At 44.9% G+C, this 13,751-nt stretch overlaps 5 protein-coding genes across 5 annotated transcripts; 3 read left to right on the plus strand and 2 right to left on the minus strand.

Moving 5' to 3' along the window:
• Window positions 1–198: 198 nt before the first annotated feature.
• On the plus strand, window positions 199–2,810 carry JR316_0004680 (putative ATPase YjoB; the record flags this gene model as incomplete). Its single annotated transcript, XM_047890444.1, has 11 exons — window positions 199–349; window positions 427–460; window positions 515–734; window positions 792–821; window positions 873–921; window positions 973–1,217; window positions 1,270–1,297; window positions 1,359–1,445; window positions 1,494–1,734; window positions 1,790–1,948; window positions 2,015–2,810. 11 exons carry the CDS (start codon window positions 199–201, stop codon window positions 2,808–2,810), a joined length of 2,040 nt encoding a protein of 679 aa, XP_047750205.1.
• Window positions 2,811–3,107: 297 nt separating this feature from the next.
• Window positions 3,108–5,338, minus strand: JR316_0004681 (uncharacterized protein; the record flags this gene model as incomplete). The annotated part of the gene is made up of 8 exons (XM_047890445.1): window positions 3,108–4,039; window positions 4,096–4,172; window positions 4,230–4,294; window positions 4,359–4,454; window positions 4,514–4,585; window positions 4,636–4,688; window positions 4,849–5,130; window positions 5,182–5,338. The coding sequence occupies 8 exons, from the start codon at window positions 5,336–5,338 to the stop codon at window positions 3,108–3,110; spliced, it is 1,734 nt and encodes a 577-aa protein (XP_047750206.1).
• Window positions 5,339–5,975: 637 nt separating this feature from the next.
• Window positions 5,976–8,858, plus strand: JR316_0004682 (N-terminal acetyltransferase A complex catalytic subunit ard1; the record flags this gene model as incomplete). Its single annotated transcript, XM_047890446.1, has 15 exons — window positions 5,976–6,027; window positions 6,114–6,288; window positions 6,347–6,387; window positions 6,444–6,499; window positions 6,559–6,671; window positions 6,729–6,881; window positions 6,931–7,192; window positions 7,247–7,589; window positions 7,652–7,840; window positions 8,050–8,129; window positions 8,178–8,247; window positions 8,314–8,401; window positions 8,459–8,571; window positions 8,636–8,764; window positions 8,815–8,858. The coding sequence occupies 15 exons, from the start codon at window positions 5,976–5,978 to the stop codon at window positions 8,856–8,858; spliced, it is 1,908 nt and encodes a 635-aa protein (XP_047750207.1).
• A 46-nt stretch (window positions 8,859–8,904) lies between these two features.
• On the minus strand, window positions 8,905–12,363 carry JR316_0004683 (uncharacterized protein; the record flags this gene model as incomplete). Its single annotated transcript, XM_047890447.1, has 8 exons — window positions 8,905–9,241; window positions 9,304–9,692; window positions 9,755–9,866; window positions 9,919–10,028; window positions 10,090–10,104; window positions 10,173–10,405; window positions 10,779–12,002; window positions 12,054–12,363. 8 exons carry the CDS (start codon window positions 12,361–12,363, stop codon window positions 8,905–8,907), a joined length of 2,730 nt encoding a protein of 909 aa, XP_047750208.1.
• A 260-nt stretch (window positions 12,364–12,623) lies between these two features.
• JR316_0004684 (Thioredoxin domain-containing protein plp1) lies at window positions 12,624–13,595 on the plus strand (the record flags this gene model as incomplete). The annotated part of the gene is made up of 7 exons (XM_047890448.1): window positions 12,624–12,628; window positions 12,679–12,858; window positions 12,914–13,000; window positions 13,056–13,131; window positions 13,184–13,317; window positions 13,368–13,444; window positions 13,492–13,595. The coding sequence occupies 7 exons, from the start codon at window positions 12,624–12,626 to the stop codon at window positions 13,593–13,595; spliced, it is 663 nt and encodes a 220-aa protein (XP_047750209.1).
• Window positions 13,596–13,751: the final 156 nt, after the last annotated feature.

Consider the following 13,751-nt stretch of genomic DNA (forward strand, 5'->3'; position numbering starts at 1 on the left):
CACGTGCAATAACACGCGATCAAAAGAGAACAGGGGCATTTGATGGCTGCTCTTTATACAAGGTCGTAAATGTAATACCCTACCCTGGGTCAACGTAAACGTGCTGCGCAATCAATTGTTATTTAACTGTGGGCATTGAGACCCTCTTGTGGCCTACAATATCATACCCCAATCCTCCTGCTTGCACGTACAGTCACAATGTCTAATTCCAAGTTTGAGGATTCGGGTCACATTGACTTGGCAGGGGACGAGTTTGTCAATATCTGGACGACTGAAGGCGGACAAACGCTCACTGCGGAGTCTACGAAGAAAGATAACAAAGACTTCTATGAGCAATGGGTAGCAAAGTGTAAGACATCACCTCGCAGCTTGCTCAAATTTCACTCCAGTGGTGCCATTATTGACATGGCTGCATGGTTATCATAGCTTCCGGAACGCTGGCAATACCTGCTGTAGCAGGGTGCGTTTATGCTTTGCTGGGGCCTTTACTCCCTGTGACTTACGCTCATCTTAGCGCAGATGCTTTGCGAGCACTATATCCAGACCATTCCGTTATCCTGACGCAAGGGTATTCATTCAATATCCTTGGTTTCCCGGCTGCTACTTTTATTCCAATTGATACAACAAAGCTTGTTAACAACCTCGTCTACGTTCCAGTTGCAAGAAATCTAGGTACTGTCCCTGGCATTTTAGCTAACAACATTGTCTTTGGAGGGTTCAAAGTAGCTTGGAAGGTGGGTTTTTTATATGTCCTTTACTGCTCGGTGGATTTCAACTAATTTTTCCCTCAGCAATTCGAGTATATCATATACACCATCGAGGTATGTCTCTGATCATGATTGCATTATATGTATACGGACATACGTCGTCAGTTCCCTGAGGGATTCGGTAAATTACGACAGTACTTTATCTTGCACAAAGGTATCGTATTTTAGTCCTTGATAAGTCAACTCTCACCTTAACCTGGTTCAGGCCCTGAAGAAGTCTCTCGCTTATTTCTTCTTGCGGCTGGGGCCTGGAATGACTCTTTACATGATGAGATCTGGGTATTTAACCAAGGATTTTGGTCAAAAGACCATGGCCTTTGGGTTGAAGTACAGAAAGCAGACTGGAAAGACGTCATACTCGGCGAAGACTTCAAGCAAGCACTCCAGAAAGACGTGTACGGGTTCTTCTCCTCAGAAGCCATATATAAAGAATTGGCTATTCCATGGAAGGTGCGTTGGCAACTACGGCGTTTCTGTTTACCTTTTAATGATTTACTTATAGCGCGGTCTCATAATGCATGGTCCGCCAGGTATGCCTACTAGTAATTATATAATACTAAAACATTTTTGTAAACACGTCTTGGTTCACAGGAAATGGTAAAACTATCAGCCTCAAAGCCATCATGAAGACCTGCGGGGAGAAAGGCTTTTCGCCTTTGTACGTCAAGTCATTCAAGAGTGTGTACTTCATGCCGATTAAAAGTGTATGATCTAACTATTTCTCAGGCTATAAAGGCGAAGAAGGCGCTATGGCAGATGTGTTCGACAAAGCTCGTCAACTTTCACCTTGCGTTATTATTCTCGAAGATCTCGACAGTCTCATCAACGATTCCAATCGTTCTTTCTTCCTTAACCAACTCGATGGGTTGGAGGGAAATGATGGGATGCTCATCATTGGAACTACCAACCACTTTGACCGACTTGACCCAGCACTCAGTACTAGACCAAGTAGGTTTGATAGGAAATAGTGAGTCTAATTTTTTTTCTCGTGAATGCGGCGTTCAAATTCAACCATGGCTCAGCTTATTCGACGATCCAACGGAGTCAGAACGAAAATTATACGCTAAATATTGGCAAACCAAATTGAAGTCAAATAAGGATATCAACTTTCCAGACGAGTTGGTCGATAAGGTCGCACATCTCACTGAAAAATTCAGTTTCGCTTATCTCAAAGAAGTATTGTAAGTATCAATTCTTTTCACGCTGGAATATTTGTTGACGTTGATTAATTTTGACATTTAACTCAGCGTTTCATCTTTGGTCACGCTTTCAGGCATTGAGGGCGAGAAGCCGACTTTAGAAAGCCTATTGCTGAAACAAATTAAAGTCCTTCGTAAACAGCTAGACAAACCCACAACTTCAGTGGAAAACCTCAAGCCCACTCATACTCGCATTTCCACTTCTCCAGCTAATCCCTTTGTTTCAACCGGTCGTGGCGTTTCCTCAGAGCCCGACTTGGATCCAGATACAAATCTAGCTCTGGGCTTTGATTACCTGACGTCTTTTCAAGGCTCCGACTTCTTTTCCGATGGAATGCGTAGACGCCAGGAAATCAATGCATCACTTCGAGAGAGGCTACCACGACCTGGCGTAAGGAATCATCCAAGTCGGGGATCACTTGATGAAACTTTCTCGCATATAGAGCCAGAGATAAACTCAATAAGGCATATACGATTCCGAGACCGCGGTGCCGATTCAAGTTTAAATAGGCTTGGATTCTCTCAATCTACCTATCCCGAAACTCAGCGAGCTAGGTCAACGACAGACCGCGAACAAAGTTACCGGCTGGCTCAGGAGGTAGGATTACACGTCGCGCAGCAGATTCCAGACGAGACGATGAACTTCCCACTGCCCGCCTACTTAGACACCATTCACTTATCTTCTTGGCCAGCTCTGAAGAGAGGCTCCACCTCATCTAGTGCCTCATCATCTATTGCAAATGACTCGGAGGGCATGCACAATCCATTCTCCACTCATGCTAGTTGGGATCATAGGCTGGGCACAACCGGTTCCATCCCCTCAAGTTCCACCCTTAACGACTGAAATCTTCCCTGGTCAAGTGCTTCGTGTTAAAGAATTTGCCAGCTAGATTGTCCAAGTCCATTTTGATAATTGTCTGACAAATGTAATACCATTATGAAGGTTGGAATTTGACTTTTTTGTTTACATTGCACATATGTTTTGTAATACATTGGGAAATTATGAACACAGAAATATTTTTTCACCATGAAAGCACAAATTGTTGAATTCCAGTGAGTGTGAAGTTACCAGTACTTTATCATGCAATGTTCTGATCAATGTCAGTAAGGAACCGTCTACCGAGTATAATATAACAGGAATCTACAGAGTAGCTACTATAATGGTTACAACAATGCTTACAATGATGGGGAAAATACGGGAAGGAACCGAGGTGAGGCGCACAGCAGCAGAGCTTGTGTTCACATCCGCTGTGGCTGAAGTTGACGGAGTCGACGAAGTCGACAAAAGGGTCGTACTGGTGCTGGATGTTTTGGGTGGAAGTCCGCCTGCAAAAACGACTGCCATACCAGGGGCAGGGACTTGGACGGTACAACCGTTTGTGCAATCAAGTTGGGCATCAGGCACTGCCCATGAAGCATTTCCAGCAGACACCAATTCCCCATTACCTGCATTTGCGAAGGTTTGACCACCCCAAGCAATGTTCTTCTTTTCCTGCATGCTATTCCCCACCAGATATTTGACGACTACGTTTTTGCCACTGGTTGCGTTGAAAACCCCTGAAGGAACATCGAATAACGCAGTAGAGTTCAAAGACGACGAAACATTGGCGAAATTGAAAAATACAAGCTGTTGAACGGTCGAGTCTCCAGCATCGTAGACGGCATACCCACTATACTTGACATTTGGGTTCGTTCTGGAGCCGTTGATGTTGAGGTCAGAAACAATACTTCCGTTCTGGGAACGTAAAGCTTCCGCGGTAACAAGCAAGCTGTAAAACGGAGGATTTGTTGTCCACAATCCAGGTGCGCCGTTGGGACCGGGAGGTGGTGTAAATAGATTATATGATATGCCTCTTTCGCGAGTATGGAGATATGCGGCGCTGTAGCCCACTGAGGCCAATTGAAGTGCGTAATCGATTGTCCACAAAGAGCCAACTGCAAAAGTGTCTGACAGCCCAGGAATACCTCCACAGGAAGCCGAATTGAACTCAGACATGATCAGCTGCTGGTTATTTATCCTATTGGACACGACTTTCTTCACGCCCGCACCTTGCCATGATGCAAGCTCAACAACTGGCCAAATTAAAAATCAGAGACTGTAGAAAAGGTATTACATGTAAACCACTGACCATTTGAATGTTGCACATAATACGATATTTTATATTTATTAAACCCAAAGCAATTGTTTTGAGGATAATGCTGGAGACTGATGTCTGTCTGTCAAAAAGTGGTAGAAGTAAAGTAGAGTACTTCCAAAACTTACGAGATGTATTTCAAAATGTCGCCGAAGGCGGAAGTATAGCCATCATCGAGAAGAGCATCCAGGTTCTAAAAGAGGTAAAATTAATATATCGACACGCGGTACTAGATTTAAGAAGGTTGAACAACGAACCCAGTCGCAACATATAGTTGGACCGCCAAGGTCGTGTTTGCTTAGAATGTTTCCAGCTGTGGTATTGGTAAGGTGATCGGAGGATGTTCTAAATTCCTATTGAAAAAATGGACTGCTAAGCGCCCACACTGGCTTAAATTAAGAAAGGGCCATACATCAATATATATCGCGGTGGTATAGTTTTTAATATGGGGTCGGTTGCCATGGGCAGTGTACAAGTCAGGCTCCTTGAAACCCGATGTTAAACAATATAGAAGATCTGCTAATGGCGACTCACATTTCCGAGTAAGAAGCCATCTAAGCTGTCTCCCAACCTTTGGGTAGCACTGCCTGCGGAGATTAAGAGGCCACGAGTTTTAAAAGTCGTAAGTAATATGTCATAATGTTGAGGCTCGTACCAGCGATAACTGGAACAGTGGGGTTATTCGGGTTGCGAAGAGAAAGACCTGTAGGTGTATACGCGTTAATCAGACGCTGCACTGAAAATCACCTAAGAAATCATGACCTATCAGATACGCTGCACCTCCGATATTCGTCGCAACTGTTGCTAAAACATCCCAGAGTACAGGGCCATAGTGGACAGGTTGGTCATCGAAGTTGAAGTCCCCAGATATCAATTGCAGCATAGGTGTAGTTTGCGTTGGAACATATAGAGAATCGTCCATTGAATTCCCTCCTAAACGCATGCGCAGAGGCTGATTGCCTATACGATTTCGCAATGTGCTGAGGTAGTTGACAAATGGCTGTGGAATGGTCGTGGTGTCATTTCCAACTTGGAAAAGATTCAATAGCATGCGCCAGAAAATCACTTGAGATAACTCACAATATTCTGATACAAAACTTAGCTCAAAGCTGATCCCCAGGAAGTTTGGTTGTACGATATGGTTAGACGGAGGAGTAGACGGTACAGATACATGGATGGCATCCGCGAGTACCAAGGGGAGAGCGCAAAACGCGACAAGAGCAAAAAAGCTAGACATCGAGGCTTGAGAAATGAGTGTCGAAGAAGATATAAGTACCGATGGACCAAGGTGTTGGCAATCTGATAGAAGGTACCCTTGACTGCAAGAAATGAAGCTAAAGTAGGAAACTGGCATGGGAGTAAGCCAATGTTACCCAGTATTCGAATGGTACTTTCGTTTCATATTTTTAGAAGGTCGCAGTCCACGCTTACGGGATGCCAGCTATCTGGTACCCGTGGTGTGGAAGAGAAAACCTGATGAAATCCAGAAAAGCAAATCGTGATGCGCCTGAGATAAAACATGAATTATCCACGAAATGTCGGATTGTCGAGAAAATGAGCATATATCATCGTCGAGAATGTCCTTTACATGATATTTCTGCATTTCTACACCGTAGATTCCTTCAAGTCGAAGATAACAATGAAGTCACCATTTTCATAGATGCTGCCAGTAACTGCCAGAAGTAGAAATGAAACATGGAAGAGGGACAGCTGTCAGTAACCTGCGCTGTTGTATTCCTGTAAACGACATGAGAGACGTATGCGCAAGCGATGGTTTGAAAGAACTTGAAGAGGCGATACGGGCAGTAGTTGATTTGTTAGTGCAGGTTAGCGCGCACTGCGGCGTTAATTCCCACGAGACCCTGTAATTTCACATGCGGCATTTGCCCCATGCTATCCCCATGACTTCCAGTTCCACAAATGTGAGTTCATTACTTGAATCGACGTGCATAAACGCTTATCGTGCTCGCATTCTAGGCTGTTTCTTCCGCAAATCAATGGTCGCTTTCCAGTTGGCGTAACCACGTTCACCACCCCTGTGCGCCCAGCTCGCCCAATTGGTACAGTCAAGCTTAAGAATCATCAAACACAAGAGAGCGCCCTCTTTCTGGAAGAAGTCGCATTTACTGCATATTACCCTGCAGAAGTTGATGGCTCCTCGCAAAAAGGTGTTTCATGGTTCCTTCGGTGCGCCCTTGTCTAAAGGATATAAACGCCACTTTACTCTCATACTCTGACGTTGCAGGCCGTTGAGGGAGTCACTACATGGCTTCGCAGCATTTCTAGGTAAAACTATGACAGCGAGAATTATTCGCCTCTGCTATAACTGACAGCGCGTCAAGGTGCCAGGGAATGGCTGTTGTGGCCTATAGTATACCTCTTTGGAGCTTTTGTAAAGGTAAGCTGGGAGACTGACAACCACTTCATGCCGCTCCAGGCTCATTAGCCGTCCCTCAGATACCAGCCTATCCCAACGCCCCCCTTCTCAGCACTCGACAAACCGAAGATTTTACCCAGTGGCCATTGGTCATCTTTTCCCATGGGCTTGGGGCCGGAAGAACTGCATACAGGTAGTGAATCGCTTCGCCACTCTATGTATAACTTTGTTTATAAATGCTTGGGTGCAGCCAATACTGTTGCCGCCTGGCTGCCTCTGGTAAAGTCGTCCTTGCGGTCGAGCATCGAGATGGTACTGGTACCGTTTGTATGCGTCGCTCATGGAATGCAGAGGGGAAGTCAGAACCCAGAAAATTGTTTTACCTACGGGAAACAGATGTACAGTAAGAAATATGCCATGGTCCATAAACCTTCATAATGACGCTCTTACAGTTTGGAAGATACTGATACAATAGACACCCATCCAATACCCTTACGCGGCCAACAACTGGCGTTTCGCCACCATGAAATCTACATAACCTATTCGTCATTTTGTCGTTTCATCCAACAAGATTCGACCTTGGAATTTGACACTATAGACGGGAGCCCGTATGCTCAACATAGGTGGTCGGAATTGAACAATGCAGGCCAAAGTCTGATTCGATATGATAACGATGTCGTTTTAGCCGGCCATTCATTCGGGGGGTGCACTGTGGTAGGAAGCCATTCTAGTGACGTACTCTCAAAGGAGCTGAGTTTTTGTTTTCAGCTTTCTATACTTTCTACGAGACCTTATGATGGATATACATCAATACCAGTTGAAAGGGCCGTTATCTTGGATCCCTGGTTAGAACCGCTTCCTTCTCCTGGCCCTGTTCCGTTGCCAAATGATATTGCCGATGCTTATTGCCCAAAACCTGCCGAAAAAACTGTTAAGTCTTCTGATGATATCGTTTCTACCTCCTCGAGTGCAGATTCTGAGTTCAAAAAACCTCACCCATCTATTTTGGTGATTAACTCGGAAACCTTTACTTTATGGAAAGATCATTATACGCGGTTGAAAGACGTTATCGCGGGATGGGAACCCCAAGGTGATCGAATTTTGACTATAGGTATTCCCATTTCTCGATTCCTAAGCATATATTCGTCTAATTAAATTACTTGACTATATCAGTTGGCTCTGAACATGTGTCGTTCTCAGATTTTCCAGTACTTCCTATCCTTCGGAAGAAAAATGCTCGACTAATACTCGATACAATCACACAACTTTCTTTATCATTCCTAGGCGGTACCCTGGAAGAAACTCTTCATGTTGTCCCGACTGTGCCAATGGAAACCACAGTTATGGGGCTAAGAAAGGATGGTAGGCCCAAGAGAAAATTATCAGGAAACGTTGGCGACGTCGTTGTACAATAATCCGAAGATTCAAGTACCGGCGCGCCTCTAAAGAGCCAATATGTCGCGTCTTAACGCAACGCTCTTTAATGTCCATTATTCTAGTAGACGCTATTATAATATGTGCTTGCTATGTACATATATCTCTTAATAATTTATTTTGTATCTGAATGGTAGAACTACATATTATTTTCAGTACAAATTATTATTTCAAATCCTTGACGTCAACTACAACGATGAACATCCGAGTAATGAGAGTACGAGAAGAATCCCTGCCTCTTCTGCAAACCACTAAATTGCTTTAGGTGGAAGATATGATGGGGATGCAGGCGTGCAATCTGCAGAACCTTCCAGAGAACTACACAATGAAATACTGTCAGAACGTTTTCCTATCTTCACTATGCGCAACAGAGCAAAGTACCGAATATACGTTATCTATAGACATGTACCATGCGATGACCTGGCCTTCTATTTCTTATGTCGCTGAGGACCATAAAGGGCGAATTGTTGGATACATTTTGGCGAAAATGTGCGGGTCCGATATTTTTTGTTCGCGGTAGACATTTACAAACGCGACTGGCACCAGGGATGAGGAGTCGTTGGAGCCTGGAAAAGAGCCTCAGGGCCACGTTACGTCGATATCCGTTCTGCGCTCCTATCGAAGATTAGGATTGGCGAAGAAACTTATGTTGCAATCCCGTATGCTCCGGTTGCAGTCATTTCCTCGCATTGTTGCCGTTACCTCACATTGCCTACCTCGCAGAAGAAGCCATGTCGAAGGTATACCGAGCCAGATACGTCTCACTGCACGTCCGTAAATCGAACAGAGCAGCGCTTGGGCTGTACAGGGATACATTGGGATTTACAGTGAAGGATATTGAAAAAGGATACTGTGGGTTCATTGTGCATATCAAAGTCTCGTATCTTGCTCAACATTCGTAGATGCCGATGGAGAAGACGCGTACTCCATGCGTCTGTCGTTGTAATCCAAATACATATAATCCGTTATTTACTAGTACAAAGATCAAGGAATCAAAACTGGACCAAATCACTGTGCTCGTCCTTGCTCGGTACAGGAAAGGGAGCGATATCTGGCGAACCATCTGGTGGCGAAGGAACATTCTCGACGATTCCTCTACTTGACAGAACAGCGTCCCGAACGAGACCGGCGGTATCCAACCCAAGCTTGTAATAGCCGTCGTTTGTATTCCCTGCAAACATACCTATATGGCCCTGGATTTCATCAGACGCAACCCCGTTACTTGCGGGAAGGAAGTGGGCCTCCGCGCGACTCCCGTATTTTGGCAAGACAACGAATGTCCGAGAAGTAAGAAACTCGGGAGGATTAGGTGGGAGGATGGTATACAGACTTCGCGTATCCGCAACCATTCAGAAACAGATGTCAACTTAAAGAAATGTCCATCTACTCACGTTCTGAAGACTACACCATATTCCTTCTCTATGTCTACCAGAGCCTCTACTCTCTTCTCTAGTGATTCCACGTCCCATAAGTTTCCGACAAATTTGAGGTGATCGCTCGCCCATGAAAATCCTATATTTAGATCGTCCTTCTTGTAGTAAGCGACCCCCGCCGCTGCTCCTGCCAGAACAGCGCCTCCCAAAGCAGCACCCCAGCCAGACCATGAAGATTGGGCAGGAGGAGTTGCAGATCTCCTGTTGCGTTCAGGTTGTGTCGCGTTTTTAGCCCCAAGCATGGCAATAGCTCCAAGCAGTGCACTGCCAACTGTCGTAGCAGTATTTGCATATTGGGCGGCTTTCGTGACGCTGTTTTTAACAACGAAAGGATGCAAACCAAAGTACTTCATACGCAACATGGGATAAGCATAATCAATAATCTAGCATCGCAACACATGAAGCTTACTGGAGTGTCAAATGCAATGCACGCAACTATTTTTGGCCAAAGGGGTGCGTTTTTATCAGGGCGAGTGTGTACAAATTCGCGAAGAGTATCGGCAGCAAGAAGGCCTCCCATGCTTGAGAGCAATAAGCAAGTCGCACCATGACGTGAAAAGTAGCAATGCATACCTATGCCCACATAATACGACCTTAGCCTTCCCTGCACCCAATCCGGACGCTACTTCTCTTTCGACTACTAATGTGGTGAGCCAATCAGCAAAACGCACTACTGCTTTGTCCTGGAGTATCATAGTCGTTTAGTAGCTTATACTACAAGAAGTCAATGTCGATGAGACTAACCAACTCTCCCTTCGTCTGTCAAAGATACAACATTATCAATCGCCCCTCTTCAACCCAGTTATAGTCGGGCGTTGGCGACATACCTCGTATGCAGGAAAGACTATGGACTCCGTCTTAACTTGAGGAATGATCTCAGTGAGAAGGTGCTCGAGACGTTTCGGAAAGTCACCAAAGGTTGTATCAGTTCCTTTGAATCCATGAATAAAAACGAGCAGGAGGAGTTCGGGTTCGAACTTCGTCAAGGCCATGCCATCATGGGGGTTGTTGGAACTGGATAATTTAACAGAACCCGAGGACATTTCTATCTGAATTTTATCTTATTGAATGACGTTGGCGTAAATGAGTTAGAGCAAAATGTTGTTCTAGGTTTCGGAGCATTGGCTGAGGCCCATGAATGTGCTGATAGATGTTCAAAGCTGCCACCACTATATACAGTATGCTATGGCTTGAAAGCTGATCACATGGGTCTACATGCCGCACACTGCACATTGACCAAACACAGATGCAAATACACAATATGGACGAACGTAAATATTATAAGAAGCAAGAAGCAAGACGGTAAGGTATGTTCAACATGAAAGCAGAAAGCAAGAATCAATAAAGCGTAGGTGCCGTCGTGAACAGAGCGTTGGAGAGGTTTCCAGCAAATTTGGGCATGGTGAATTCCATTATTTAATACTGAGACATACTTTGGCTTTCATAAGGCGCCTGAGTCTGCAATGGGGGATAAGAAAAATCGTCAACGGATTGTGACGAATCCATATACGATTGTGAGTCGTGCTGATTCAAAATATCACCGTAGATGTCATGCAACAAGGTATCATTATGAACCAAGGCCTGTTCACGAGCAGGAATTTCTTCGTTGATGCGATTTTGTGACAGTTGAGCGGGTGAAATCTGTAGAGTTCCCGACCTGAATTTTTTCGACTTTGATGAATTCTGACCTTGACTGCGCTGGGAACAAGCAACGGCATTATTAGAATTTGAAGCGTCAAGATTACAGTTTTCGACTGCTCCAGACTGGTCAATGGACTGGTTGACACCACATTGAAGTGTAGGAGGCTGATACCAATTTTGTCGTTGCTGAGGGGTGCTTGTCGCATATTTTAATGATGATAGAGGAACTGGAGGAGAAAGATGTTCCATCTGACTGGATGATGCTGTCTTAGGTCTGTGAAAATGCAAAGGGAAGGAAGCTGTTGGCGGCTGGGTTTGGAATTGGGAGGGACCCTGTGTTAAAAGCTCATAGTGAGCCCCAACGAAGTGTGAGTCTTCGGTCGAGCTGGACTGGGTAAATTGTGGGTCCTGAAATGCATCAGGTCTTGTTATACTGTGATCCAACTTTGAGTGATGAGTTGGGTCTTCGGGCTCTGATGATTTCGAATGATGTGAAAAGTTCTGACTCGAAGTATCATCATTGTCTAGATCTTCTCCACTTTCATGTCCATCTTCGGAAGACTCAAAACTCTGCGTTAAGTGCTGTTCAACTGAGGCATGAGAACCGGTCGAAGAGTTGGCCGACTGTGACAATGGATGGTGTCGATATAATCGACCCTTCTTTGCGACAGGCTTGTGATAAAAATCATTGTCTGACTTGCGTTTAAAAGATCTGTCGACTAATGAGCTGAATGAAGGCGAATGAGGAATATCTGGTGCAGTAAATGAAGCTGAGGACTCAGTAGGAGAGCTAAGGGCCGCGAAACTGTGCGTATTCTCGTCCTGGTCCAGAGGGCGAATGTCTGCCGTAGGTATTGATATGATATCGTCCATGTCCAAACTGTGTTCGTGCGAAGCATGCTCGATACTTCCAGGCAAGGGTTCATTGAAATGAAGAGGGGAAGTGTTTGCCCGACTGGTAACCGGAGGAGAAGGTAATGTTGAATGAGGCACCTTCGGGGATGCTTGTGACAGACCTGGTAGGTATATTAGTGAGTTCTGGGCAGGCGGTCGCACAAGATACATACCATGCCGAGAGTCTTTTGCTAACTTTTGAGACTGTTCATCTGCATTGTTACAGGTATGGCCGCTCAAGATATTTGAGAAGCGGAGGCTCTCGCCTATGCCTTCCTCTGCTCTTCGTATTAGGGACAAATCGCGCCTCCTCACAGGTATAGCGCAACGGGCATGCTGGTGAATGACATGATGGGCAAGTTCCGCGCCATTGGAAAACGTAGACCGACACCAGCCCCATTTGCAGACAACTATCTCATACGAACCATCGGAAAAAGTTTTAGACGGTCCGGCTTGAGATTGCAAAGGCTGGTATATTGACATTCTGGGGGTAGGATTTATGCCACCTCGCGGGCGTGAATTTATAAGGGCGAATATGGCACCAAATTTCGAAAGCAAACGAAACAGAAAATATATGTGTAATTGAAGACCGGTATGAAGAGTAAGTAGTGCGGATGATAACTATGTCACTTTAGCAAGGGGCATGTGCCAACGAGTGACCTCAGACATCACAATTCACAATCACAAACGTGATTGCCGAGTTTGTCTGCCTTGTTCATTTTCATTATCAGCTACATTGCATTATGAAGTCAGTATAACCTTTCCCTTCAACAAATATGAAGCTAATTCAAGCCGCAGCAACTCCAAGGCCGCCTCTCTTGCTGCTCGTTTGGTCGAAAATAACCATCCAGGCCGGTTGAGGCATCGCGATGAGGAAGATGACGACGACGAAGCCTTGTTTGCAGAACTGGAAGAGGAGATCGAGAACGACACCAATGCTTCCGTCAGAGAGCATGGTCTTCAGGTTCTCAAGGCAGAGTAAGGTGCGGTCGCTCTTCAGAAACTACCACATCGCTCATAGATTTCAATGTAGAATGGAGCGAATGAAGCATAAAAAGGCGAACCACTATGGCGAATATACAGAGATTACGGACGAGAAGGAGGTGGTTCAAGTGAGTGCGTGAGTTCTTCTTTGATTGCTTTCCTCTTCCTTCAAGCTGACCAGCGGTCGATAGACGTGAACCGAGATGCGTTGTTCATTTCTATCACACGAAGTTTAAACGATGTGAGATAATGGACAAACACCTTGCCGTACAGATCTATCCTTCTTTCCAGTATGACAGTCTTGGTTGACTTTCCTTAGAAACTGGCACCGAAATATACAAATACGCGATTCTTCCGGGTCTTCGTCGAGAACATTCCATGGCTTGTCGAAAAGCTCTTCATTAAAGTTTTGCCCTGTGTTATCTGTTTTGTCGACGGTATAGCTAAGGATCGGTACGTTTCATTATTCCCCATGTCACTTTGTCATCTAAAGTCTTCGTTAGATTGGTCGGATTCGAAGAATTAGGCAATGATGATATGTTCAGCACGGCAGTTCTTGAGCTACGCCTGGCGCAGTCAAGTCAGTCATACAATCCTTCATATCCTATGTCTCTCACATCATTTTAGATGCTATTCAGAAATCAAGTGGTAATGCTCTAGAACCACTTTTCAAAGTATCTTCTTCGCGTAGACAGGAGCAAAAGGATGACGACGACGAGTTTGATATGTAAAATAATGCAAACTGGTTTACAACTTGATCTACAATTAATAACAGAAGTAATTATCCAAACAAACGAAAGCGTATGATTGTCCGTTGACCTGGTATAAAACGATGAGAATGGTCAGGAAGAACAGCTATCTCAAGTTCGCATTGCATGGTCTTTGCC

The sequence above is a fragment of the Psilocybe cubensis genome, chromosome 4, assembly GCF_017499595.1.
Source record: "Psilocybe cubensis strain MGC-MH-2018 chromosome 4, whole genome shotgun sequence".
NCBI classification, from domain to species: domain Eukaryota; kingdom Fungi; phylum Basidiomycota; class Agaricomycetes; order Agaricales; family Agrocybaceae; genus Psilocybe; species Psilocybe cubensis.